Source organism: Pezoporus occidentalis, unplaced genomic scaffold (genome assembly GCF_034315485.1).
Source record: "Pezoporus occidentalis ecotype Australia unplaced genomic scaffold, CSIRO_AGI_Poc_V1 ctg106, whole genome shotgun sequence".
In the NCBI taxonomy this organism is placed as follows: domain Eukaryota; kingdom Metazoa; phylum Chordata; class Aves; order Psittaciformes; family Psittacidae; genus Pezoporus; species Pezoporus occidentalis.
This window is the reverse complement of record NW_026912843.1, coordinates 864649-892451: the sequence shown is the minus strand read 5'-3', so window position 1 is coordinate 892451 and position 27803 is coordinate 864649. Positions and strand designations below refer to the sequence as shown.

Sequence of the window (27803 nt, the reverse complement as noted above, 5' to 3'; positions counted from 1 at the left end):
GGAAAGGACCCAGATGTGAATGTCCAAATGTTTCAGAGCAACCCATTGCTGCTGCTCCCCGCTGCGCTCAACGGCAGCTGCCAGATGAGGTTGTGGCCAAGGAGGGGTGTTGGCAGGCAGGAGATGCTACTCCATGCTTACTTCCAGCCTGTGGTAAGCATGAGCCCGTCTGCACTGCAATGCATAGCCATGCCTCTGGGGTTCACCCAGCATCCCGGGAAGCAGCCACAGTGGGAGTCGTTCTAATAGTTAATTGTAATGCCTCCGTGGCCTGAGCAGAGCGAACCAGAAATAATAACCAGGATTAAAACAAACAAAAAACCCCAAAAGCAACACAGGGTTATTTTAGAGTGAAAGCACATGTAGCTGAACTAATACTGCTGAGGAGCAAGGACGTGGCTTTCTCCCAGGGCATCCTGCAGCCCTGCAGGGCAGAAGTGACCTTATTTGCATTTTCCTTGTTGAATCGCTGCTGGGATTTCTGCAGCACAGCAAGGGAAAATTCCTCCAGGAGCACACGGAAATATCACAGCACTAACGCAATATCCTTCAACAGGGGCCCTTCTCCTCAGCCAAGCCGGACCCGTCGTGCTGCGCAGACTGCCCGGCACCAGCACCCAACTGGGGCTGCCTCGTGCTGCTGCAGTACTCATGGAATCCAACACAGCTTTGGGTTGGAAGGGCCCTTAAAGCTCATGCAGTTCCAACCCCTGCCATGGGCAGGGACACCTTCCACTGGAGCAGCTTGCTCCAAGCCCCTGTGTCCAACCTGGCCTTGAACACTGCCAGGGATGGGGCAGCCACAGCTTCTCTGGGCACCCTGTGCCAGCGCCTCAGCACCCTCACAGGGAAGAGCTTCTGCCTAAGAGCTCATCTCAGTCTCCCCTCTGGCAGGTTAAAGCCATTCCCCTTGGCCTGTCCCTGCAGGCCCTTGTCCAAAGCCCCTCATGAAGAGCCCCTCTCCAGGTTTCTTCTTGTCCCCTTTAGGCACTGGGCTCTCTTCCGCTGTCTTCCAGTATAGTGTGAAAGCAGCAGGACGTGCATACAAACCACAATGTCCATGAACTGAACATTAAAGATGGTTTAAATGTTCCTCTATATTTCAACAGCATCAAAGTTGCTTCTTCCTCCATTTCCAGGACAGTCTGGGATCCCTACATGCTGCTGCCCTTCCTCCCCAGCCTGTTGGATAAGCAGCAGCAGGATCTGACCTCTCCTGTACACTGGAGTGCTCTGTTCTAAGGTCAGCATTTTGAAGTCTATGATTTTAGACTCTTCTATCAGGAGCATTTTCAGTTCTAATCAAGTTCCCTGGATGGCATCAGTTCTTCCCCAGCATGATGTCCTGCTCCAGTTCTGTCGTTAGATAACAAAAATCAGAGCACAGGAGCACCCGGCTCCTCAGCGGCACTGCGCAGCGCAGATGTAAGGCTGACTGCTGTGCGACTTGCTTGACATCTTCTCACGCTGTAGTGGCAGCTGATACAGAGAGCAATGACTTTTATAAGTGTGTAATCTGTCCGTTTACTATCAGGCCTCTGTTTCACGAGTCCACCGGCTGCAGCTCCTCAGCAGCAGCTTCAAAAGCTTTGGATGCTGCCGTACCACAAAGGAGCCCCAGAAACCTACCCCAAGAGCATTCCAAATCCAGGTTGTTCCCTAGGGCTGCTCGAGGCCCTGCTCTGCATTTCCCTGCAGGAGTGCTCCCGCAGCAGGATGCCAGGTAGAGCTGTAACTGCAGCCTCTGCAGCTGCTGTGCAAGGAATGCAGGTACTAACTACAGAAATAGTAAGGATTCATACATGCATATTTCTAAATGTATAGAGTTATATAAATAGAAGTATTCTTATATAAATACATGAAACAGAGAATGCCACACCTCGGTTTTAGCCAATGAAACACTGCAAAATTCAGCATTTAATGTATAATATAACCTTTATTCTTTGTCCTCTAAACTCTTGGAAACTTACATAACAATCGTGCTTTAATTATGACACCGTTTATAGACATTTAAAATGCATCTTAATTTATAAATATTTTACATTTGGTCCATAGAACAGGTTGCAATTTACTAAATAATACTGTACTCTTTTAAACAGGCTCTGTATATATTTTTTGAATATGTATATATTACATATATATTTTTATATAGAGATAGATTTGCTTGGTGTTCAGATATTTCCTTATTGCAAAAAGCTTACATGATCATACAATAATCTTTTCTTTCAGGGCAAGTACTACAAAAAAGATACAGCTATTCACAGTTTACACACAGTAGTTCTACAACACTAGTTTGTGCTATATGATACGTTTGTACAGCTTTTTGCTAAAGAGCAGGTCTGTCAAACATCGGTCATAATTGTTTACAATCAAACATTAAATACTGCATTTGTCTTAGAACAACATGGGACTTGGTTACATTAAACAAGAAAGAGGAAGTTGGAGTTTTTATCCTTAGTCTAATGAAAGTCACAATTAGGATGTGTATGGATCATCTGGGATGTTGGTGTGGGATGGACAGGTTTCCTCTGAATCCCAATGACTTACAGGACTTTTGCATTTCAGCTATAGCTGTTTAGGATGTAGCTTAGGTCTCATCGTATTTTACAGTTGACCTATGTATGAAAGGGTTTAGAATCTACCAAACATACTCGGAGATTTTATGATGCCGTTTGAAATGCATGTGTATTATATATATATAGTATTTCTACAATGATGTGCTTGACATTCTGAGAATAATACCTTATTGCAAGAATATGGTTGTCACCTTCAGACAAAAACAACGAAAAACCCAACATTCACAGTTAACATGTTTTTCACGTAGTAGTTCTACATAAATTGTGCTATCTAACATTGTACGTTGCACAAAAATCTGCTGAAAAGCATGTTTCATTGCACAGTTCTGTCACAGTCATTTACAATCAAACACCAACTACTGCAGTTTCCAGGATCCGTTGTGTCTGTCATGTAGCTGCCAAACGAGAAACACCACACGGGGCTGCCCGTGGCATTTAACACACAGGGATTCACTGGGAGCACCCCTCGGCCCTTCTCCCTGTGTGGCAAATGCCGACCGAGCCCACGCTGCAGACTCTTGTAGCATGGAACCAACTTCCCTCACACCTTCATCACCACAAATAATAGGTAAATAAAAATAGAACTGTTTTCAAAGTGCTATCGAGCCATATTTCATAATTTGCTTATTAGAAACTGTTAAAGTCCTCGAACAGATTCAAAAGACCAGTTGTGGAGCGAGCCCTAAGTTAGAGCTGCAAGGACGAGCTTCACTCTTGAGGCCATTGGTTTGGTTTCTGTTTTGGTGGCAATGCGATAATAGTAGAATCGTAACAGCATGATAGAAACTCAAGTACTCTGAGCTCGAGTTGCAAGTACTTGGTATTTCTTTTACTCCTGGGAATCTTTAAGAGCTCTTGGATATTATTTCTTATATTGCTAAAAAAGACATATTTTTGCCTCTAGCATCTGCGGCTTGTGTCGCATTGATTCACAAAGACATGCTCTTTTTCATCAGAAACAGTGTATGGATTTTAAAAGACATTTATAATCTTATTCAAAAGGTATCCTGAAAGAACAAGTGCAGGTAGCACTTAGAGCAGTGTTGTGCTGGGCTGCCAAACAGCCACGGGACTCAACTGCACTAGGAAAGTGCTTAAAGGAATGTGTATAGAGGAATGTGTCTGCTGTTAACTGAAGGAAGACTCTTCCCCTTCAAATGGCCTTGACTGGAACCAAGTTTAAGGGCAGACTTTCACTGGAAATCACTTGTTTACAAAATACTTCATTCTTTTGTACGAAACAACTCCAAACTGAATTTTTACTCCTGTAAAGTCAGAAATAACAGTCTTGGGATTGAGCGGTAAGAAATAGTGATAAACTACTAAAAATCAGCAGCACGAAACTTCAAATAGTCCTGCTAAAAGGTAGATTAAAAAGGTCTTGGCACATCAATTTACAAATTCCAAGATATGCAACTATTATTGTGAAAGGATAAAAACATTAACAGTCTATGGGTTGCCAGAGAACACAGAACACTCGACGTGTGAGCTCGCGCAGTGGTGGATCATGCCCATGGCTATTCCCTTGTGGTGGAGATGACCTTTTGTCTTTTTTTTTCCTTTTTTTTTCTTTTTTTTTTTTTTTTTGCCACTAGAGGTAGGTAATTATATTCTCGGACATGAATTTGTGGTCATATTCAACCATATTTTTTGTTGTTCTGGAGTTGTCTTGGTGCTTCGACGACAGAGACGTTTAGATGTAGGCTTCTTTGTTTGCAGAGTTGCCCTGCTGGGCCTGGTCTGGCCCATTTTCAGGGTGAGTGATGTCTTCACTTGGCTGAATCATCACTTGGATGCGCTGAAAGAACAATAAATGTGAGGCAGGCAAAAAACTAAGGGGTTTGGGTGGCCAGTTTTTAAAGGCAACCCGAACCACTTCTGCCCAGGAATTAGAACTAATTTCAGGTTAGATATAAGGAAGAAGTTCATTACTGTGAGGGTGGTGAGACGCTAGAACAGGCTGCCCAGAGAAGTGGTAAATGCTCCATCCCTGGCGGTGTTCAAGGGTTGCGCAGAGCCTTGGGTGACATGCTCTAGTGTGAGGTGTCCCTGCCCGTGGCAGGGGGTTGGAACTGGATGATCTTAAGGTCCTTTCCAACCCAAACCATTCTGTGATTCTGTGATTCTATGAAAATGAAACACCTGTCTCTCCCAAGGAACCAAAAATGCAGTGAGCCACAGGTACTAGAACCAGTGTTAGCTATGTTCTGGACATGACAGTGAGTTTGGAGACCACCTGCAAAGCAATCTATGCCCCTGGCATTCCCAGCTGAGCATGCCTGGGGAACAGAATCAAGGAGAGGCCATGTGGGGCAGAGGAGGGACCGCAGCAAGCCGCAGCACAGAGGCTGCAGCAGGGACTCAAAGCCGGATTGCAGATGTGATGGTGACTGCCCCAGGAAGCAGAGGGGACTGGAGAATGTTGGCAGCAGGTTCTGGGAGTTACTGCCTCCAAGGATACAAGTGAAGTAGACTTGCAGTTCAGATTGCTTTACTTCGGTTCCATCTTTCCTAGTCCTTTTGTGTTCTCCAGTCAGGAAGAGTACCTGCCTAGCTTACACTTGTATCTAGAGCCCAGTTTTAATCATCATGTTGTAGGTTCCTTCTATTATCTAATGATCATTTGTCAATGCTTCACAAATGAGACCTTAACCCACAGCAAGACTGAGATGAGGAATTTTTACTGTGGTCTTGCACAACTCTGCCCCAGAAGCTGCTGTATATTAGAGCAACAATTCTCTGTTTGCAGGTAAATGTTTCCATCGAACTAAAGGAAAGCTGCTCAAAGTGCAGGGGCTAGGGACAAGCAGGGGAAAGAAAAAGACACCGAGTCTTTTAAAATCTGCTGAAGACAAATATTTGGCTCAAGGTCTCAGCATTGCTCGTCAGTTCTGCTTAGGATCACCTGCCCCCTTGCAAAGAGGGCTCTGTCAGCTGACTTTAGAATGTTCCAGAAACTGTGACAGATTCATTCTGACAATCTTTGGTTCCCCCAACCACAGAAGACAGGGATGCGTGTTTCAACCCTTGTGCTGGAAAAGGGCCCCTTACAGAGAGATTATTGGCTGAGAGGGAAAACTGAGGATGCACCCAGCTTAAAGAAAACCAAGCGGTTACTGGGCAGTGTGCGGGGTCAATAACTTCATGACCAGCTCACATTCCTTGAGCAGCATTTCTCCAAGGACTCTAAAACAGATTTAAGCATCTCTTACGTGGGAAGTGTCATCTCCTTTTAACAGATGGGATAAGGAACCTGGGAGAGGCTTAAAGCACAGTGCCATGGGAAGAAGGTCTCTAATGCTCTTCAGAAGAAACTGTTCACAGAAATCCCTCAAATAAAGACTAAAGGGAAGGTCAGATAGTCATAAAATACGCTCCCGAGATTTTACATGTACTTCCTCTGAGTTGCAGCAGAGCAAGGCAGGGAGTGTAATTTAAACCAGGTGTAACTTGCAACACATTGCAGAGGGATGCTAAAAAGGATCACTGTGAGCAGACTCATGGAACTGTGAGTTATGTGGGTTTAGTCCAGTTTTCAGCTTGATTCCAGTTCCTTAGAGCATCACCTGCCTTGACACATGACAGCGTGGCTTGTATTAGTAAGGACAAATTTACATACTTGGTAAAATGCTGCTTTGGTTTCTGAGTGTAAGGAGATGGGTTGCAAAGCATCTGGAACTCTCAAATCCCAGAGATAAGGACACTTGATGCTACGAGTTGTGTTTAACAACAGATGGTACAGACACTGCCTTGCCTTTGGTCTGTTTGGTCCTTGGTTTTATGTTTTTCAGCTCAATGTAAATTAACTGGGTTAAGCAAATGAGGCCACAGCAAACAGACAGCAGAAAAGACCTGCCCAGCAACCTCTGATCAGTGTGCACAGGTCTCACAGGTGAAATCATGCATTCAGGAAAAAGAGAGACTTACCTGTTTTAAGGAGCCTTTCAGGGTTAGAAACATGTATGCCATATAGCCAGGGATCAGCACCATGGAAGACAAAGCCATGAACCAGCCAACCCCTTGGCCCCATTTTGGGAAAACGTAACTTCCCATTGTGAGTGGAGTCATTTGGACAGCACTGAAGAGAAAGACTCCCTGCAAAATACAGTGGAAAAGAAGATTTGCATGAGATTTCCAGAGTGTTCTGTTCAAGAGTTTTTCTGGATTGACTTTTCCATCGAGGCAAGGATCCTCTGATCCCTGGTGATGGTCGCTGGGCATTGGCTTGTAGATGGGGCCTGCAGGTCACTCTTCCAAGTGGAGGTTGCAGAAAATAGGCAAACGTCAGTCCTCTGCACTGACCACTTCCCTGCTCAGTTAACCTTGGGTCTGGGAATGTGTACACGGAATGGAACTGTTTGTCCATTTCAAATAACTTTCTTATTGGAATAATGGTATCAGTACAGCTCTACTGTACTGGCCAGCAATGCACTCCTGGAGGCTCTTTCAAGCCTGGCTCTGCATTGACATCTCTAATATCAACACCTAGAAGGGCTTGGCCCAGAGGCTTTGATAATGCTCAGATCCTCTGAACAAACTCATGCTGGAAAACAAGGGCAGTCAGAATGGAACCTGCGGTTCAGTAAGTGGTTGCAGGTTTGTCTGTGTAACAGATCCTAGCCTGTGAAACTCAAAAACCACGGTGAATTGTTCAGCAACGAGGAGACAGTTTCCCAAGAAGCTTCTTAACAGAATTAATCTTCATGTTTTAAGTTAACAACTCTATTTTCACATACATAACCTGCATCTCAGATTATCCAGGTACGCTGGTAGGGGGAATCCACTGGTACTAGTAGAGTCTTCAGATCACCTGCACAAAATCAGAGGGAAGGGGGCTATTGGGAAAGATGGGGTCCCGGGGAATAACACTGCACACCCATGTACACTGCACCACTGAGCAGCACCCGTGGGTTGTGTTTGTGTTGGTTTCACCTGCAAACACGGTATTTGTAACTGTAAGTTCCCAAGCAAGGCTCCTGTCCTGGCCCGTTCTGTCAGGGAAACCTGCTGAGCTGAACCAGAGAAAGAGGATATCCCAGGTTCAGGCACTGTGCAGAACCCATTCCCATAGAGGAGAATGCAGAGAGGCAGATTTTACTGGCATATCACTACTCTGGACAACAAATTCTGCTGAAGACTTTAAAAGGCAGAAGAGATGTGGTAAGTTTTTACACACAGTGTGGGTCATCTGCCTACTGTTCTGCCCAGCCATCTTTGATAAAATAAAATAAAAAATCATCTAAAATCAACAGAACGCAGGGTTTTGCCTTCCTGAATGCTAGTTTTCAGAAACATGAAAGCTGCCTTCACCTGGGTAGAGATGAATCAAGGAGCCCTCTGTATAAACTCATTTCTGTGCCGCTCTTCAGTGATCTTTGTTTGCTTTTCTATGGCTATTACATGGGGCTACCAGAGAAATGTCAGTGTGTCATGGGCAATAGTGTCTACTTGATTACAGGTTTTCAGTATGGCATTAAAATTATGTGTAGTAAACTGATTATTTCAAAATGTACTGTACGGGCTTAACTGGACAAAGGCTGGAGCCGGGAAGAGCCTGTACTGTGGTTTCCAGTGCACAAAATCCTTGCAAGGTTTGCCAGAAAACCCAGTAGCAACGTTGTTTGAGCTGAATCCCATGAGAGAAGAACATCAGTGCATAACCCCAGTCTGTTACCACAGTGGTGCCTGTGGAGGAATCCAGTTTACAAAGTGTGGGAATTTTTGTACAGATGGAAAATTCAGACTTCAGAGAGATTGCTAAATTTTGTCTAAGAATACAAGAAATGGGCCATGTTTGTTTCTTACATTCTTCTATCTCTACCAATCAAACTCCTGTCTCGTTATCATTTCCAGGGGACTAATACAAGCCTTGCAATTGCACAGGCTTCTTGCCTTAAGGCACAGGTTTCCTTTAGTGACACTGGGTTTTGCCTATTGCCTATTGCCTTCAGTGGAATTGCTCAAATCCTTCAAAAGGGAATGAGGTCAGAGCTAATCTGAACCTGTGGGGATGGAAATGACCGCACTGTAGTACTCAGGCCACCTTATTCACATCCTTTGAATCATATAATAAAAGTTGTTTCCTTACTGCCACAATGATAGGAGTGAAAAATGACCAGCAGAGTTTCCACCAGATGCAGGGTCTGTATCCCACCATCTCTTGAATGTTGTCATAAAATCTGTTAACACCTAAATAGAGAGATAAGAAACAGTAAAGAAACATGTCAGGTAACTGGGGCAGTTGACGGCTCAGTGGTTTTGAGAGACCCTCTCATAAATGATGAGGTGTATCTGGAAGCTCTGTACAGACCCCAACCTTATTTTTCACCAGTCTGAATGGGAAAGAAAAGTGCAGCTCAAAAGCACTGAGAATCATTTGCTCTCATTCCAGCACACTGTGATCAGTGACCAGGAAACTTCTTCCCATGAGGAAGTCTGTACGTCTGAAGGTCAGATGTAGCAAACACACTTGTTTCTTTTCAACTCTAAGTCTTCTTAGAACAAGAGATTTAGAATGATATTGTACCAATTCACTTAAAAATAAACCAAACCCATCCTTGTGTTAAGCAGCTTTCCCCTGTGTGGCTGTACACACACCAGAGCTGTGTATGAAATCGGAGTGGCCCTTCTGCTGCTGCTGTTACCTACCAGCACTCCAGCATCTTCTAAAAATAAATAATGGTTTTATTTTTAGCTTTGATTTCTTCATTATTTAGCTGGTGTATTTTTCCATTCGTATTTGCTGGATTCACATGTGGTATCTCTGAGCTAAAAAATGCTGTTCTAGCCTCTTAAGCAGAAGGACTTCACTTATCTAGCTCTGAATCAGTTTTGTCGTATAAACTGAAGTGCCTTAGTAATCATGGAGTGGGTCCTTGGATGAGCTAACACAGAACTAAGGTCAAATGCACAAATACTCTGGCAAGAATGTGATACATTATTCATCACTCTTTGCACCCAGAGCTTGCCAGTCCAGACTTCTGGATATTTTAGGGCAATTATGAAGACACAAGTGATGAAGGAGCTTGGTTCTCACTACAAGGTCCTAGAGTGACTGAGTCATTTCTGGTAGCTGAACATTACAGAGCTCAAAAGACCCAAGTCACTATGTCAAGAACAGCAGTAGCTAACACCTCAGGATGTCCAGGCTTTCCAAGGAAGGGGGGACGGGAAAAAAAGAGAGAGATGTCACCTCTTTAGTATTCCTGGAAAACTTAGTATCTGATGACTTCTAGGCTTATACATGGGGTGTTTTAAAGAGGCAGAAGGACCTTCCACAAGGCAACTTTGAGTGGAATTACACGCATATGAAACAAGGGCACCCTCAGTTCCCCCCTCAGCGTGGCAACACACACACAGGAGCAAATCAACAGATGAATTATCCTTATGAGGTGCAAAAATTATGGGAAAAAGTAAAAACATTGTTTACCATAGCACCAGGATATTGAGATGCACTCAAAGAATACAAGGAACAAGAGACTCATTCCACTGGCAGAGTAGTAGTCAAAAAGCTTAAACACGTAGATTCCACCCTAAAGCATAAGAAGGAAGTGTTAAAATAAGTAGCAAGAGCTCCAGTTTCAAGACAGATTAAAATGCAAGCTACAGACTACCAGTGGCAAATAGGTTAGGGACATATTAGTGTATATGAAAGTGAACATGTTGAAAGCTTGTGACACTTGAGTTCAATACTGACAAACATTAGAGTACTGCTAGAATTCAGTTAACTGCTTTAATTTCACTTTACTCATTTTTGTTCAATAATTCAATTATTTCTCTCAAAATAGTTTGCAGTCCAGTAGATGGGAGGCAGCATTGGAGAATATCCCTGGCAACCCTTCCGTGCACTGGAAGGCACACTGGAGAGATGTGTATTTTCTTGGCACCTGAACCATAAAGTAGGACAAACTGCAACCATGGACTTCGGGCGTTTCACACTTCAAAGTTACTGCCTGAAGACTTTAGATAGTGTTGATGATTGATAGATCTCTGCCACTTTAACTATTTACATGATTCCTGGTTGGAGCAGGGGATGGAAGAAATAAAACAGATGCTGTCCATTGGAGGTAAGACAACCTTCTTCTACAGAACATACCTGAGTGATGTTGGACAGCCCTATCAGATAGGAAACAATGCACACAAGAGCAATGAAGATTTCTCTCCGATTCCGCAGTAACTTTGGGAACTCATCCACCAAAGCTGTTATGAATCCTTCCACAGTGCAGAACTGCAAGAAAAGTCACAAATAAAATACAATGCAATGCACTGCAGCAGCAGGGTTACATTTAGGGGAGGAGCTTCCATCACTGGCATCAGCCTGCAGCCATGAAATGATAAACGAAAATTCACTGCAGTGGGAGCGGTGATTCTGAATATCTTTGTTTCTGTCTACAGAGATCTCCAGTTAGATTTCCAGACAGAAAAATACTCAGAATTCCTAAGTGTGAACTACAGCACGATCTTTATGAACATAAAGTGCTCGTTGTTGGGGTAGAAGACGATAGACCTACAGTTGGAGGTTTGACCCCTAGGTCCTTCGCAGACTTGCTCTTCTCCTTCCTGTGATTTACTCACACACATGAAAGGCAATAGACAGGACCAGTGTAATCAGATTAGTGAGTGAAGCCTGAAGACACAAGATTGATCCTCATATGTAATAAATCAGATATTTTTGTATTCCCCAGAGAGGATTTTTGCTGAGGACGGGCACCTGCACACACAGCGTGGCCATGCTGCAGGTCTTTTCTGCATGTATCTATTCAAAACGAATGTTACCATTATGATGGCTGAAACGATGAAAACCAGATGTAGGTGAAGTTCTATTCATTTCCAGCAGTGCAATCAGAACTTAACCAATAGTTACAGCTGCTGTAAATGACAGTGCATGAAATGTTTCACTGACAGACAGAAATGAAGCAAGCATGACAGCCTGGAGATAGAGATTCTCTTTAATAGTATCAGACTTGCTCAGCTGTTAGTTGCCTAGAGACAAGGTCTTTCAAGAATATTTTTGACCCAATTAATTTCACAGTAGTTTCCCCCCCCAGATCAAGCAATAGGTTTGAATGTCAAGCCCAAAGCTTATGGAAAAACAAAGGAACAGAAAACAAATGTTCAGCTCCCTTTCATGGTGCAGGATGAAATGCCCTCTTGGTCTTTGTGTATTTCAGTTCACAGGCTGAAGTCAGTGTGGATTTATAGAAAATTATGGATTTTCTCTACTGAAAGCTAAGGAATTCCAGCCAGGCCCCTGTTCCTTCCTGTGCTGTGAGGGTTGTGCCAACAACTGTGAGGTGCTGGTTTGATAGCGGTAGCTCTAGATGGCTTGAACACTTCTGCCTGCGATGGGTCATACACAGATCACCAGACCCTGCAGCAGCAGAAGGGACTTCCCTGACAGAGCCCTCCAAGAACACTGTGCAAGATAAGACAGAGTGCTTTCCTGGTGCTCACAATACAGCTGCTCTCTGGGTTGAAAGTATTGCTGATTAACGAAGGTTTTGTTGGACATAGTCCATTTGAGTGTGTAAAGTGCTTTTTCTTGTGCTGTGTGATGTTTTTGTTCACTTTGCAGTGTTTCTTTTTTATATGATTGCATGACTGAATTATTTCATTGTTCCATTTAATCTAAACAGTGACTCTGAACAATGGCTTATCTGGATTTGCAAAACATCTAGGTTGTGCCCTCCCACTCATCTTCAGTTGTCAGATACAATCTAGAACTCAGGTAAGGCCTGGGCCAAGGAACTCTTGATCCTTACCCCAGAAAGTGATTTCAGAACACACTAAGATGCACAATGTCCTCAGTAATGAGCCTAATGCCCCCTGAATTTGCTCCTGATGTTCATATGCTTAAAATGAAACGTGTGCTGCATCCTTTTGCTCCATGTGGTAAGTTCTGAAGTCGCCTTTGTGGCATCTAAATCTTGTCAAGCTTCTCCCAGTGTCTCCTACACTGATGAACATTGCAAAGGTATTCTTAATACTGTGACTGAACAGGGAAGAGTTCAAAGAAGAAATCTGTTGCACATTTTGTATAGGCTTCCAACAGTTCATGAAAGAGCAGAAGTGTCTCAGTATCAGCCTTTCATTATGCCAGGCTCCTGGAACCACTTAGTCTCTCCTCTCCTTAATACCTCCTATCATTTATGTGATGATTCCTGAAATCATCGTGCACCACTTAGAGCTGGCAGTGCAGAATGCAGAGAGGCACCAACCTTGTACCATGCAGCTGCAGAAAATGTGTCTCTGTTAACAGTTATTACACCAGTTTTACCTGACTGTCAATCCCGAGCATGAGCAACATGGAGAAGAACAGTATTGCCCACAGAGGAGAAATGGGTAACTGCGTCACTGCTTCTGGATAAGCCAGAAATGCCAGTCCAGGGCCTGGGGGAGAAACAGGAGAGGAGATGTCAGTGTGACTGACCAGCAGTGTGATGATGTGCTCTGTCAATGTTTTGGCGTATTTGAATGACTCAGCCATGAATGCATCATCTGATCAAGGATTTCAGCTTCATCAGTGTTCACTGACCAAGAAGTCAGTGCATGCATCTTGCTTTTAAAATGAACCATCCAAAACAAAAACCCAAACCCACCAACCAAAAGACTTGATGTGTTCAGAAACTGCTTCTGAGAGACAACTTTTGTATAGCAAAGGCAAGGAATGTTATCCTGTAGGAATACATCTTCAGGTACTGACCAGCCTTCTGCCTCAAGCAGTAACTGAGAGCTGTAAACTACTGCTTGGCACCAAGTAGCTCAGAAGAGAAACAAAGATAGCTCAGAAATGGAGAAGACTACCAGCATTTATAGCATTCCCATTTGCTGTTCCATTAATTACCTCAAAATACACATTTGAATCAACTACCCAGTTGTGACCAGGCAAACCTTGTCATTTGTGTTTTTACTAGGTGCTGTTGGGGGCGTGGTGTTGGAAGAACAGAAATCCTTATTGAGAAAGAAGGAGCTGTTTTTGCTGTCACAGCATAGCTGGAAGCCAGCTGATTTCAGGTTAAGAGGGAAACCTGTAGCAAACTAATCACAGAAGGAGAATCAGCATGCCTCACCGAAGGGGCATCCCATTCCTTTCATTAGAGGCAGGTTAGCCTGTGAGCACTGGTTGGACATACAGAGCTGCCAGGCCAGTGAAGGGTTGGCCTTACACACCTCAACTGTCAAAGCAAATGCAAAGCAGATTTTGAAGCACTCTCACTTATGATTGGAATGCCTTCCAGTGGCAGTGGTGAGAGCAAAATCAACCTGAGATAAATATGTTCTTAACCTGACTCTGTTACACATTCCACCAAAATGCAGCTGCAGCTTTTAATCATACTGTTGTCTTACAAAGCTGTGTAAAAGATCACAAAGCAACTTCTCGTGGTGCAAAAATGAAGCATCAGTTTCTGAGCTTACACGGAGAAATAGAAGCCTTAATGAAAAGGTCAGGTTTCCAAACATCCTTTGCAATTCATGGCCACAGGAGGTGATGTGCATCTCTGTTACCTTTGGTACCTTCCAAAGTATTTAGGAGCTTCATAGGATATAAAAATATTGTTGTGTTTGCAGGTGTAGTCGTTATAGTTCTATCTGTGTCAGATATCCAAGAGGCTTATTTCACACACCACTGACTTGCCAGAGCAGTTTTTGACAACAGTGTGTGCCATCCAAATTGTTTCTTCTGCTGTCTTTGTATGTGTCCTTTACTGAAGAATATTTTTATGTCTCTGATACTCTCCTTTTCTAACAAAGGAAATACCTCACCAAGGGGAAGTGTTTGCTGGTATAGTAAGGCATGTTTTGTCCACCAGTGACTTCCAACCAAGCTTCCAGTTATCAGATCCCTCCCTGTGGCCAAAATTGCTAAGTGAGTATCTGGTACACCAGCTGGGTTAGGGCAGCCATCTGCTCTCCTCCTTTAAGCTTTTTCATCTGCAAGAAAGACAAGGAACTGCAAAGAATAGCAGAATTCCTGCATGGACATCTTACTGCCCTGAGCAAAATGACTTTCACAGTAAAAGTCCCATTAAATCTGATGATAGCTGTAAGTGTGAGGAGGTGAGAAATGGATCCACCTCCAAGGGCTCAATCACAAGAAACAGTAAAAGGAATTTAAAACCCGAAATGAATTTGAAAATACAGGCTCCAAAACCCTCCTGACCATCATTCCTCCTTTCAGTCTGCTTTTAAGAATTCCAGTAGCATGAGGGTCACCCTGATGTTGAGCTGGGTACGGAAGTCACAAACAGTGCTGCCACCTCTTGTGAATGCATGCCCATAAGTAGCAGTCATTAGTGTTCATTGTGCAGCCCAGATGAGTTTCTGGCTGAAACACTTTCCACACCAAAGCTTTGAGAGCAGGAGGCAGGCAGGCAGAGCTCTGCTCAGTGTGAAGTGACTCTGCTGGTGGTGCCTGGAAATGATGCTCTCTCTTATTGCAGTCAGGGTGACTGAACCGACAGGGAGCTGAGGAGTGTTTCTAGGGAGGGGTTTTGAATCATCACATGAAGCAGTTGGATACAACAGACAAACCAAAACCAACTGATGCCACCAAACAACTTGTAGAAGAATACATTGGATACCTGATGCTGCAACATCTGCAATAGGCCTCTTTGTGACATTAGCCATGAATCCAACAATGGAGAAGATGACAAAGCCAGCAAACATGCTTGTGCATGAGTTTATGCAGCACACTATGATGGAGTCCCTGCAACAAAGGTAAGGTGCTTTAAGCAGCAGGTAAAGCAGTGCTACCATTCATCAGTATATTCCTGTGAAAAGATTTCATGCTTTTAGGATTTCTGTTTGGGTTCCATTTCATACTGTCTCTCCCTTTAGTGCAACAGTGGTTATACATCCCATTCCTAGTTAGAGATAATATTTAATATTCAGATCTGAGCCTACACTTTATTTCAATGATACAGGTCACAGAAAGACAGGATCCAGCTCCAGCTGACACAGGAAGGTGCCATGGTAATAAGTGCAGTCATCTGCTTACCTGTAAACGTTGTTGTGGAAAGGGTTGTAACTTCCAAGGGCAATCAGTGAGCCAAGACCCAAACCGTAGGAGAAGAAAATCTGTGTGGCAGCATCCAGCCAAACCTGATTGCAGGAAACACTGGTGTTAAAAGTCTGTGCCTGCACCTGAGGAGCAGGTCAGATGTCTGCAAGGGGCACAGGGAGCAGTGAAACTTCTGTAACCACAGGTGCAATATTTACCTCAGAGTCTGAAAGCTTACTGAAGTTAGGAGTTATGTAGAATAAAATGCCTTCCTTTGCTCCAGGCAGTGTTACACCACGGAAGAACAAGATAAGCAGCATAACATAGGGATAAGTAGCAGAGAAATATACCACCTGATGGGAAGAAACAAAGGCATTGTAAGTGTGGAAGGAAGAATGATCTGTGCTTGTCCACACTTCAGGAAATATTTGCTCCCTAAAAGTATCATAGCAGCAACTGAGGCTGGCTTCTCAAATGGAAGCATTTCTCAATGGAAAGGCTTGGTGTGGAAAGGGGAGTGCCTACTGCAGCGTTCCCTAACACCATGGCTATAAAGCAGGTGGCTGTTGCCAACTTCCCTGAAGATGGAATAGAGGGGACAAAGGGATTTTTGCATAAGGGGCTCTTGCTTTTCATGCTCTGGAGTCAGCAAGGGGAGCTCCCAAAAGCCACCAGTACCCTGCTTGTAGAACAACGTCCATTAATGTATTTCTCCACCTCTCAGGCAGCTGCTTTTGTGTTTTTCACATGCACTCCTCATCTGTGTTATGATAAACAGGGTCCTACTCTCTTCCCTTTTCCAAAGCCCTACAAAAAAGACACTCTGAGGTCAGACTCCACTGAAACATGGCTGCAGCTTGTCATTTCCTTGCCACTTTGGGGAGAGGGAAGAGCATGTGCCAATGGCAGATGTTGTTGCCCTTTCATTCCTAGGGAAGGATTTGTCAGCAACATAATTTCCTTTAATTCATTAGTAGAATCTATTTTGCACTCAGAAGCCAGCCAAACTCCAAGAAGCACAGCATGCAAACACGCCTGTGGCAAGGACCATCTACAGCTCTCCATCAGCATAAGAAAAGGAAGGGAGTAGCTCTTATATGCAATGCAGCTTCAGCACTTATGTATCTGAGTCCAGCAAGAGCTGTGCAGTAAATGCATGCTTCTCACTAAAGCCAAAATACTGCATCCTCACTCCACTGCTATCCAGACTAGCTGGAATATCCATCCCGGGAACAAGGAGGCATATGTTCAAGCAATTCTATACCTGGCACAGCCCGGCAGTCTGTAAGTGAGCAAGATCTAAGACTGTGGCCAGACCTAGCTACAGAGGAGCCAGCTTTCCAAAACCATGGTGCTGTATCAGTTCAAAACAGAAATTAAACACTTCAAAGTTGTTCCAGCAAAACTGTCCCAGTGCCTCTTACCTCAAGAATTTTCAGACTATGAGTAAAATGGGCATTCTTAATTGAAAGGCATTTACAGTAGTTCTTAAGCTTACCTTTCCAGTCCAGCCTACCCCCTTCCAGATACAAAAATACACTAGAATCCAGGCAATTGCTAGAGTAATTGCTAGTGGCCATCGGATTTGTCCCGGCTTTTCCAATCCATCCGTCATTTGGTGCATGTTGCGTCTAGAACAAGCCAACAGAATGGTGTATTTGACAACTAATTCAAAAGATAGACAGCACGCTCGTCCTCACATGTGTGCGGGAATGATAGAGGGAAAAACTGTCAGCTTACTCCCAGAACTCCACCACGGCACTTGTCATATTGGTGGTATTTGCTAAGGTGTAGTTGGAGAAGCAGCGGTCAGTGTTCCAGGGGTTCTCACAGTGTTTCCAAGGAAGAGTCTGTTCAAGAAAGGGAGACAGAAAAGCCTGAAGATTCAAACACTTCTTAAGTAAGCATTACCTCGGGTTTCTCTTTCCTAGAAATGAGAGTTTGAGTGGGGAGCTACCACACTTTGAGGTCTGCAGTTCACTGATCTCCCTGGGTGGCATGTCTGTCACTGAAGTCACTGAACATGATATCAGCTGGGTGAATCAGGTGTGGAAATTTCTCTTCCTCTCTTTAATATATCAGCCCACATGTTTGATACACCTCTGAGCACATGGGAGTACATTGAGTGCATGGCAAGAAACAAGGGCAACAGAAAGGACCTCCTGGAGGTCCTGTTACCTCTTCTTGCACTAGAAGTGATAAAGGGTGATAGCTCTTGATCAGAGATTTCCATTTCCCTGCTAGGCTAGGGGACAATCAGAAAAATGTAAGCTTATTTTCTACATGTGTCCATTACAATATCTTTCAGCAGCTCTGAGAAGTAGAACCTGCTTCCACATGATAGCCATTAGAATGAATCTCATTTCATTTAGATACAACATAGGTATTCTTCTGATGGCTAATCTTGGAAACTCCTCTCACAGAAGATGTTGTATCAGGGTACTGCATGTTTTAAATACAAGGATAAGAGGCTTTAAGGGAATTAGAAGTCAATATTCATCTGACATGAGCCAGCACACCCCTGCCAGACTAGGCCTGACCTTTCATATGGATAACAAATCTGATGCTGAACAAAAAAGAAATGGCCGTGTCACTCCCAGGCAGTAATTAATGCAAATCTGGTCAAGAGACAATTCTTTAAAGCCAGGAGCACACAAGCATGCACAAAACTGGTAGAAAAGACAACAATTGAACAATAATGCATTAATTATTGAGGTTTAACCAAGAATGCTTCCTCAGATGGCCAAACCCCCAAATCATATGAGTCCAACTCAGCTGATGAATCATCCTTGAAGGGAAAAGAAAAGGCAGCTAAAAATAAGGTTAAAAAAAAGGCAAAAATAACAGCAATGAATGGAAGTTCAGAGCTAATGAAATTAGCTCTTCCACGTGGCTTTTTAAATAAAGGCCTCCACTATTAACACAGATCACAGTGATACTAATTCCTAAAGAGCTGACATTTGTATGGCTGCTATTGAAGACAAAACTAAACCAGTTATGCACTAGAATAACTCTCAGGGGAATGACTGGCCTGTAGCCTCAAAGGCAAAGGGGTACTAGCACCATTGTCAGTGCTGCCAGCACAGGGAGTTGCAGCCTGGCAGGAAAGCAGAGAAGCAAGCAGGCCTGCTTGTCATTGCAGGGCAGAAATGAAACTAAAAGGGAAACTAAAAGAAAGATCTGTGGCTCTGAAGACCAAGACGAGAAAATTCAAATAAATGGGTAAGAAAGAGAAGCCTGTGGCTCCAAAACAACCTTTTATTACATTTCTCCACTGACCTTCTTGGAAAATAATGTTTTTCTCATAGTTTTCTATTTATTTTAGCAAAAAAATGCCTTATCCTACTGATTTCTATGGGTGCTGTATTAATGTCACACCTTCACAGTGAGACAGACTGATCAGCTATCTATACATGACCTTGCTTTAAATTCAACAAGCAATTCCAACCCCGTCCACCACACACACTTACAGTGGTGAAGGAATTATACAGGTAGTATATGGCCCACGAAATAATCACAATGTAGTAAATATTTAGCCAAAAGGAAAGGACTGCAGCAGCTAGTCCCACACCTGTAAAGAAAACAAAAAGGAACAAGAAAAGGCAGCTTTTAGTAATGTCTGTCCAAGGGTCAACCGAAGAGCTGCAGTTCAGAAGGACAAATACAACACATGGGGCAGATACTATTTACCACATTCTGTAGAGGCTGAGTTAAAACTGGAAGTAAAAAGTGCCTGTAAAACCTCAGCAGCAGCAGCAGCTGTGACTGTTCACTGCAACACACTGGACACTAAGATTAGATTTATGGATGACTGAACCACCACCCAAGTTAACAACCTTATCCCCTCAAAGAGCAGTGCCCAGAAACTTCTGGCAGATGCAGGCAAATTGAGTGTGTGTGATAAGACCAGCAGCCATTTACTACACTGATCAAGGGGCTTGATGCTTACTCTAATGCTATTATGCCATCTCAGACTAAAGAAACATCAGGGTTCCACAACGAGAATGCCTGGTCTTCTACTCCATGTGGAGACTTCAGGGGGATTTTAAATATTCAAGCTGGTGACAGCTGCCACATGACACTTTGCAGGAGGAAGTGCTCAAATCAATCAGCATAATGCAAAGCCAGGGCTGTACTTTGCATTGTGCCACCTGCCAACAGCAGTCACTCGAGCAGCTATCTACAGAAACCCTTTTATCTCTCTGGGTTTTCCCAATAGTAAGTTTTCTAGAACAAAATCCACCCTAAACAGACTTAGCTCATGCTATGCTAACTACCAGTCACAGAATGTGGAGTCATTTGTAACTCAATGTGTAACTTGCTCCTCCACTGGCCCAGGAGTCAGCTCAGGAACTCTTTCGTGTCAAAGGATTTGGGATTAGAGGGTGAAAAGCAGAGTCTGGGAGGTTTGCAAGACTGTGCAGAACCTAGATTAAAACCTTGAAGTTCCAGCAATGAGAAACCTCAGTCTAGCTAAAATTCTAAGTATAAAGTCTTAAGCAATTCAGCATGAAATTGCCATCTTTGAAGTGTCTGCCTTTTGAATTTCAATAAAGAATAGGAGATACAAACCTTGGTGACCTCAAACAAAGCCAGTGTTTACCCAATTGCTGTGAACAGAGTTCTCTACCTGCTCAGACAATGATTACTAGATTTAAATGCTACTTTGAACAGTCTTTATATGCTTCTAACAAAAAAATACAGGAATACAAGTTTTTGAAGGTCAAAAATAAGTTTGTTGAGTTTCTAGCACCTAATTTTTGCTATTTGTAATGGGGAATGAACAATACCCTAACATGGTTCCAAACTGTCAGTTACACCTCAGAAAATTAGGGTTTTCTGTAGGAAATTATGGTGTAAGTAGAGCTGCGACAGGCTAAAGTAACATCCTTGCCCTGTCGCTTTGTGCAACTTCTGCAACTTGAAAACAACAGGAAGTTACCCAGATCCCACTGTACCTTTGAACATGGGAGCAAGCTTCCACACTCCAAGGCCTCCTATGGATGTATACTGACCAAGGGAACACTCCAAAAGAAACAGTGGCACTCCAGCAAAAATTAAAGTAAGGAAATAGGGAATCAGGAATGCACCTAAAAAGAAACAAGAAAAGGTCTGTTCCAGTGGAGAAAAACACAACTGTTTCCACTGTTTCTATCCCTATCATATGTGAAAAGAAACCCACTTTTTCTTTACTCTTAAGTGTAACTTTCCAAGAGTTAGTGGAAAGCATGTGTACATTTCTGAACCAGTATCCCAAAAGGTGAAAATAAGGGGAAAAATGCATCTCCTATCATGTAAATATTTTCTGTTTAAGTAAGAAGTTAAAATCCTAAAGGCTGAGTATTTTGTTGCCTTCATCTGTCTCAGGAGCATGCAGATAGCATAAAGGCTTTAAGAAGAGCTGGCTGCTTTCCAGCTGGAGTTAGCTTTTCATGGTGAGCTCAGAGTCAGTATGACAAGCCGTATGCAATCCTCTCAAGAACTTAATCCAAAAGAGAGGGCTCTGAAGGGTTAGAGGGCAATGTGCTTTAGTTCTGCTTTAATCCTTTATGGTCTTTGAAGAGCACCTGCCAACTACAATTTAGAGTACACTCTAGAGCAGACCTCAAAGCAGAGCACCACACTCCAAAATGGCTCCAACCTTCCTGGGCAAGTGTAAAACAAAGAAACCCAACCCAAACCCCACCTAGAGAGCTGAAAAAGCTATTAAACCCAAATTCTGTTTTGCTGGTAAATCTTATGGTGAATTCTAATGCACAAATATATCAGAGGTTGTAAGAACAAAACAGCAAACATACCTCCACCATTCTTGCCACAAAGGTATGGAAACCGCCACACGTTCCCTAAGCCAATGGCATAACCTACACAGGACATAAGAAAGTCAAATTTTCCTTTCCAAGTGTCTCGGTCTGGAAGATCCGTCTTCTTCTTCTGCACTTTTACTACCAAGGTTTTAGGCTTGTCATTGGTGATGGAAGCATCGACTTCCGTGGAGATCTGTCCATCTGCCACTTTGGTCCCGTTTGTCGCCATGTCTCTGGGTTTGGCTGGCGAGGCTCTGGCAGCAGCCGGGCGAGAGACTTCGGCCCCAGTCCACGTGGACAGCAGCTTTGCGGCTGGCAGTCACCCCAGAGGGCAGGGACAGCACGGTGCCCTCGAGCCCCACAGCGGTCTGGATGGCTTGAGAGCTACTCTGCAGTCCTGCTCCCGCTGCCGGCCCCACCTGGAAAACACAAGCCACAGAATTCAGAACCCTTCAGCAGGACTTGAGCCAACTTAAAAACTGACAGTGACTGGGGACCTCGCTGCCCACAGAGCTCTGCATTGCTGGGGCATCATCAAAGAGCTTGGCTCTGCCCTTTGAATTTTTCTTACTGGTTCCATAGGAAAGCAGAGTAGAACTAACACAGCCGCCCAAAACAATCTCCAACCCACAGTTATTCACTGGTGCCCAGGGAAGCTGTGGCTGCCCCATCCCTGGCAGTGTTCAAGGCCAGGTTGAATGGGGCTTGGAGCAAGCTGCTCTAGTGGAAGGTGTCCCTGCCTGTGGCAGGGGGTTGGAACTGAATGAACTTTAAGCTCCCTACTAACCCAAACCATTCTGGGAAGCTATGTCTTTTCCCCTACAGATCTCCTATGTGTCTACAGAAAAAAAATAATTCTAAAATGCATCTCTCTACATAGAGCCCAGATTTTTTATATATATAAAATGTATGTGTGAGATAAGTCAGTATAGAGGTTTCTATCTAATAGCCCAGTATACAGTTTAAATATAACAGCCCAGAACTTGGGCAATGTAACTATTCCATTTAATCATTCTGCATTTAGAAACATAAAAGTGAATTCCCATGATTGTAAAGTTCCTTTATTGACAAGAAGTTGTGGCTACCAAGAAATAGCACTTGCTACCTCTTACAGTGAATTTAAAATGTTACGAACAGCATGCATTTATCTAAAACACCTCACTCTAGAGACTTCTAAAGGAATTAATAAAGCATATCAAGCAAGAGGATTTAATCCTGGGTGATGATGTTAAGTTTTACGAGGTTATAATTATATATTAAATATAAGACAAATATTTCATTAAGCTTTTATTATAACACTGTAAGATGACAGGCTGCAAAGTTCCCTCCTCATTTCTGTATCCTACTGTGGGTTGCATTCTTGCACCTTTTAAAAAACATTGTTGGTACTATATAAATATTCAAAATCTAAGGAAAGGAAGGAAAATTCCAGGAAGCAAATATGCATTATGAAAAATGACCTGGGATAGACCTCATAGCAGCCTTCCAGTATCTGAAGGGGGCCTACAGGGATGCTGGGGAGGGACTCTTCATTAGGGACTGTAGTGATAGGACAAGGGGTAATGGGTTAAAACTGAAACAGGGGAAATTTAGATTGGATATAAGGAAGAAGTTCTTTCCTGTTAGGGTGGTGAGGCACTGGAATGGGTTGTCCAGGGAGGTTGTGAATGCTCCATCCCTGGCAGTGTTCAAGGGTTGGGCAGAGCCTTGGGTGAGATGGTTTAGTGTGAGGTGTCCCTGCCCATGGCAGGGTTTTGGAACTGGATGATCTTAAGGTCCTTTCCAACCCAAACTGTTCTATGATTCTATGGTTCTATATTTCAGTCAACTCTGAAGTGCGCGTGACTCCTGCAAACTCCCACAGCTCTGCTTCAGCTGGAGCCCCACAACGAGCTGGTGTCTATTGCATGTCTACTGTACGCCCATTCATGATCCATTTATTGTCTAGTTCCACTTCATAACTCCTTTTACCACAAGCCAGTCGCCAGAGACTACAACAAATGAAGTGCCTGCCACCTTACAGCAATGGGGCAACGCTGGCCATGAAGTTATGTAAAGGACAATTTCAGTTACAGATTTGTGTAAAGGGACATTGAGGTTACAAACCAGTCCCTTCTAGTTGTAAATTATGGTAAAAGAAACAAAAAGCCGGCACCCATAACCACGTAAAGACTCCGTTATAAACAGTGCTTTGCTTTAACTTCTCATTTCAGATCGCTTCATGACTAGAATGCTCATTATAAGGCCACATCCAGCATGAAAAGTTTTCAGTTGGAAGCTGAAGAAGAGCCAGCAGTAGGTATGCTGGGGTGAGGAGAGGAACAAGGATCATGCCTGTAACCTTCCTCTCTGTTCCAGGACTCAGAGAAGGGAACTCCCTCTATGTACTTCCACATCCTCACAGTGCTTCTGTTCCAGGTACCTCCCCTTTTAAAGCCGTGCACTGAGTTTTCCATATTTCGATGCAAACCTGTCCAATTTGTTTTTGCCCATAAACCTCATTTCTGGCTGTAATCAGAAGCTGGAGCAGTTCGGGTAACGCATTTCCCTATGGCTGAGGAGGTACTGGTCACCGGGCTAGCAAAACAGGGCTCCCGTTTGAGGCTGGGCTGAGACCCCGTGGAAACGCTGCCCTCCCATGGAGACGTTTGTGGGCGGCTGGTGCAGAGCTGGCAGGGAGCGCGGAGGGATGTGCAGCTGGCCAGCACCACCTCCTGATGAAGAGACAGAACTGAAATGGTTCCTTTGGCCAACACCGGCCGTGTGCGGAAAGAATCATCCCTGTTCTAGGACTTTTACAAACAGGTCCTGTACTAGGTTAGATTGTTGTTGTTGCAGTTTACATTTGGGCTGTGCTTTAGCATCAGCAGGAGCTTCCAAGTACTGGAAGAGGCTGTGATGAGGATGAGCGGAAAAAGAAACTCAAAAACAACATTAAAAACCCCCAAATAAACTAAAACTACATAGAGATGTATATATGTATGTCTATGTCATGTTTGGGTCATAATGAGGGAGAAATGCATCCTCCCCGCTCCAGAAGACGGTCTATGCTGAATCTCAGAATGGAACAACCAAGCCAATGGGCGCATGGATTCACCCCCTCCCACCTCCACACAGGCTCTGGGCATGAAGCCTGCCCTCTTTGTTCCAGCCCTGCGGGCTCAGGGAGCTTCCAGTGAGCACTAAAGCCTCTGTGGAACAAAGCGGGTCTTTTAGAGCAGTGTAAGAGTCCACAACAAAGACAAACCAGAGGAAGTTAGGAAACCTTCATGAATAAAGCAAAGAACCTGGGATTTTGTGAGTCCTCCTGGGAAAAGACTCCCAGACCTGTTTAGAGGCTATTGCAAAGCCAAATGTAAGGCTGATGCTTCACCAGACACCCCAGCAAGCGCACACATGGCTATGTCTGGGGGCTGGCAGGCAGTCTGGTGCTTTTAATGTTAAAAAGAGATTGAATACAGTAGTTTAAACAATCCCAATGTGGAGACGTGCTTAACTGTCGTCCAGCCCAGCCCTTGGCAAACACCCCCCTGCACACACTGTTCTGAACAACCTCGGGCTGCAGCAAGCCCAAAGGCTGGTTTTGAGTGGATGGAGGAGGGGACTGGCTTTGCCCTACCACAGCTGATGCCATTATTCCATTTGGAGACCACGCTGGAGATTTTACTGGCAGTGATGTCAATGCATGGACATTTGTGCATATATGGTGATACAGCAAATCAACATTGCAAAATGAAAACATGCTTTCCTTCCATAGGCTTGAAAGTCAGGTTTTTTCCATGCTATGAAACAGCGTTTTCCCCAAACCTAGTAACTAATAATAATACAAAATTACAGCAATAAATATAGCCTCTAACCTCATATCCATACCCTTCACACACAATAATATGTCAAAAACTATGACTTAGGTACAACAGTCTAGAAGCACTGGTGCTACAGCAGTAACGATACTTGCCTCTCTAATCGGATCAGGCAATATCCCACAGCACTGGGATTTCAATTTGAAATTCCTCTGACATGGAATAGGACAGAAAGACACTTATGTAAGCTCTGTGGATTGGTTTGGGCACAATGAAATACCCATAGGAGCTGTCGGCCGGCAGAGCAGGTATGACACTCGCTATGCAATGTTATTGCTTTGTGGGAGGAAGATGGAGAGATCTTTTAAATAAGTCGGTCTTTGCTCCCTCGGTTCCCTCATGCCAACACAGAGTGTGCTAGGAAGGGCACAGCAGCTTCCCACCACATTCCTCAGTGCACAATAGAGCTTCCTTGACTTCAGTTACTAGGGTTGCTCAACCAAGAGGAGAAAGCCCTCTAAAACAGGGGTTTGGATACCATCTGGTTGTCCCGCATCACCACCACATTAGAGAAGAATGGCCACAGAGAGCCAAGCACACATAGCAGCCAAGGTAATACGCACAACCAGGGAAACTGGAACAAAGAGAGTGCCACTTCATTAATAAAAGCAGTTTTCTCTCTCCTGGTCTGCATAAAAGTGGATTTGAAGAGTTTAGAATGGGCTGCATAAAATGAAAGTGAACAGCAATATTACTATCATCTTTCACAAGTGCTCTTGCTTGTGGCAGGACACAGCAGGTAAACCTGTCAGTGTACTACAGCTTTAGAAACATCTCTGTTCATGATCAGCTAAGTAACAGGCAGCAGAAGGAAAAGCAGCAGCTGAAGTCTCCAGCCTGGGGTGCCTGCAGCGGGCTGTGTAAATGGATTTCTAACAGGTCTGCATAAGTGACCTGCTGGTATTGAGAAAAGCAGAACACTCCCCTTGGTTATGGAATTTGTGGATGCCTGAAACGTCTGCATCTGGTTCCCACCTCTGAGAACCCCAGTGGGCTGGGTTCAAAGGCCCCTTTAAGACAGTAACCCACAAAGTTCCCAGCTATCAGCATGTATGAAACAAGTCCTGGGAACTGCAGAATTAACATTGAAGAGAAAACATTGTCTCTTCTGGCACAGCTCTTTTAATCCAGCTGCTCTGACATAAAAGACATCAGAACCTCAAAGACAGATCCCTGGACACACCTTTTCCCCAAGTCCTGCCCAAAGGGACCCAACAGGGAAGTCAAGGGTAGACTTGAAGGGTGGCTCCATGCTGCAGGAAAAACTGCCAATACTGATATTGGCCAAGCCAATATTTATCAGGGGAAAGCAGTCATCATGTTTTGAGTAGTAGAGGAAGCCCACTTGAATTAACTCTTTACAGGTCAGAAACCCAACAGGGACACACAAAACCAGTTCTAAGTCATCTTTGCTTCTCTCCACACAGGGCACACTATAAGTATGAAGAGCTCAAATCCGTGATAGAAGGCACATACCAGACAGGAGGCATCAGACCGCGTTGGACATGTTTGCCCAAAATGTAGTAAATGCTCCATCCCTGGCAGTGTTCAAGGCCAGGTTGGACAGAGCCTTGGGTGACATGGTCTAGTGTGAGGTATCTCTGCCCATGTCAGGAGCTTGGAACTGGATGATCTTAAGGTCTTTTCCAACCCAAACCATTACATGATTCTATGATTCTGTATTTTGCCAGTCCAGTAAGAATTACAGCCTGTACCTGTGCCCACTTCTGCATGCTCGTGTTTAAGATTTATTCATTGCTTTATTTAGCATATCTGAACAGACATGCCCCATCTCTCTGCCAGTTTCACACCTGATCATGTTTAAACATCCTCTGCACAGCAAGATGGCAGAACCATGCTCTGTCCAGCAAATATTCCATATTTGAAACACACGCTGCATTGGTATGGAGAACATACTCCCACCCAAGCCCAGACCCCTGGTGTAAACTGGTGGCCCAAAGAACAACAGAATTAGGACACAAAGGAGTATCTGGCTCAGTATGCGAGACTGGCAGAGGTGATCTCACATTCTATTGCCTTGGTAACTAACTTCTCCCATTGAGAAGGTCTCAAACCACAGAGGAAACCACATCCTTCCTAGGCTCAGGGGGACATTTTCCTCTTAGCTTGGTCTCCAAATGCGCTGAAAGCATTTTTGCTAGGCAGCTGGAGAAACCAAGACGAGTCCTGGGCCTCAGGGGCCAGGGCCAAGGGCATGCTAGAAAATGAGATGAAATAAATCCAATTGCACCTTGGCAGCAGCTGGAGAGTCAGCCTACCATAGCAGAGGGCTGATACATGGCTGAACTGTGTGGTGCTACTGAGGAGCTGAGTCCTGATGCAATTAATTCTGTGGGGAGGAGAGGAGAAGTGTGCACGAGGTGAGCCCTGGGCCAAGTGAGTGTGTGTCAGGCAGGAGGGAACTGGTTCATTTTGAGCATCAGCTTCTCCAAGAAAGAAGCCACTGAGCCCCCATTTCTCTGGACAAAACCCCCCAGGTCCCTCAGCCGTTCCCCATCACACTTGTGCTCCAGGCCCTGCACCAGCTCCATTGCTCTTTTAT

The 27803-nt window shown here is 44.1% G+C and overlaps 1 protein-coding gene and 1 long non-coding RNA gene across 2 annotated transcripts in view; one reads left to right on the top strand and one right to left on the bottom strand.

Annotated features, from left to right (window-relative positions):
* Window positions 1-714: 714 nt before the first annotated feature.
* LOC134164461 (uncharacterized) lies at window positions 715-2639 on the top strand. Its single transcript, XR_009965158.1, has 2 exons — window positions 715-1243; window positions 1337-2639. It is a non-coding gene; the product is annotated as an uncharacterized LOC134164461 (long non-coding RNA).
* The window catches only part of SLC6A1 (solute carrier family 6 member 1), a 60603-nt gene continuing 34716 nt past the window's right edge, over window positions 1917-27803 (bottom strand). The window contains exons 2-15 of the mRNA XM_062620213.1: window positions 21375-21799; window positions 20535-20666; window positions 19047-19147; window positions 17317-17426; window positions 17075-17207; window positions 15795-15929; window positions 15574-15677; window positions 15158-15282; window positions 12853-12965; window positions 10672-10803; window positions 10006-10108; window positions 8665-8765; window positions 6504-6671; window positions 1917-4374 (exon numbers count right to left, since the gene is read on the bottom strand). Of these exons, the coding sequence (XP_062476197.1) occupies window positions 4270-4374; window positions 6504-6671; window positions 8665-8765; window positions 10006-10108; window positions 10672-10803; window positions 12853-12965; window positions 15158-15282; window positions 15574-15677; window positions 15795-15929; window positions 17075-17207; window positions 17317-17426; window positions 19047-19147; window positions 20535-20666; window positions 21375-21609 (1797 nt within the window). The 5' untranslated portion in view covers window positions 21610-21799 and the 3' untranslated portion in view covers window positions 1917-4269. The remainder of the gene's footprint in view (window positions 4375-6503; window positions 6672-8664; window positions 8766-10005; window positions 10109-10671; window positions 10804-12852; window positions 12966-15157; window positions 15283-15573; window positions 15678-15794; window positions 15930-17074; window positions 17208-17316; window positions 17427-19046; window positions 19148-20534; window positions 20667-21374; window positions 21800-27803) is intronic.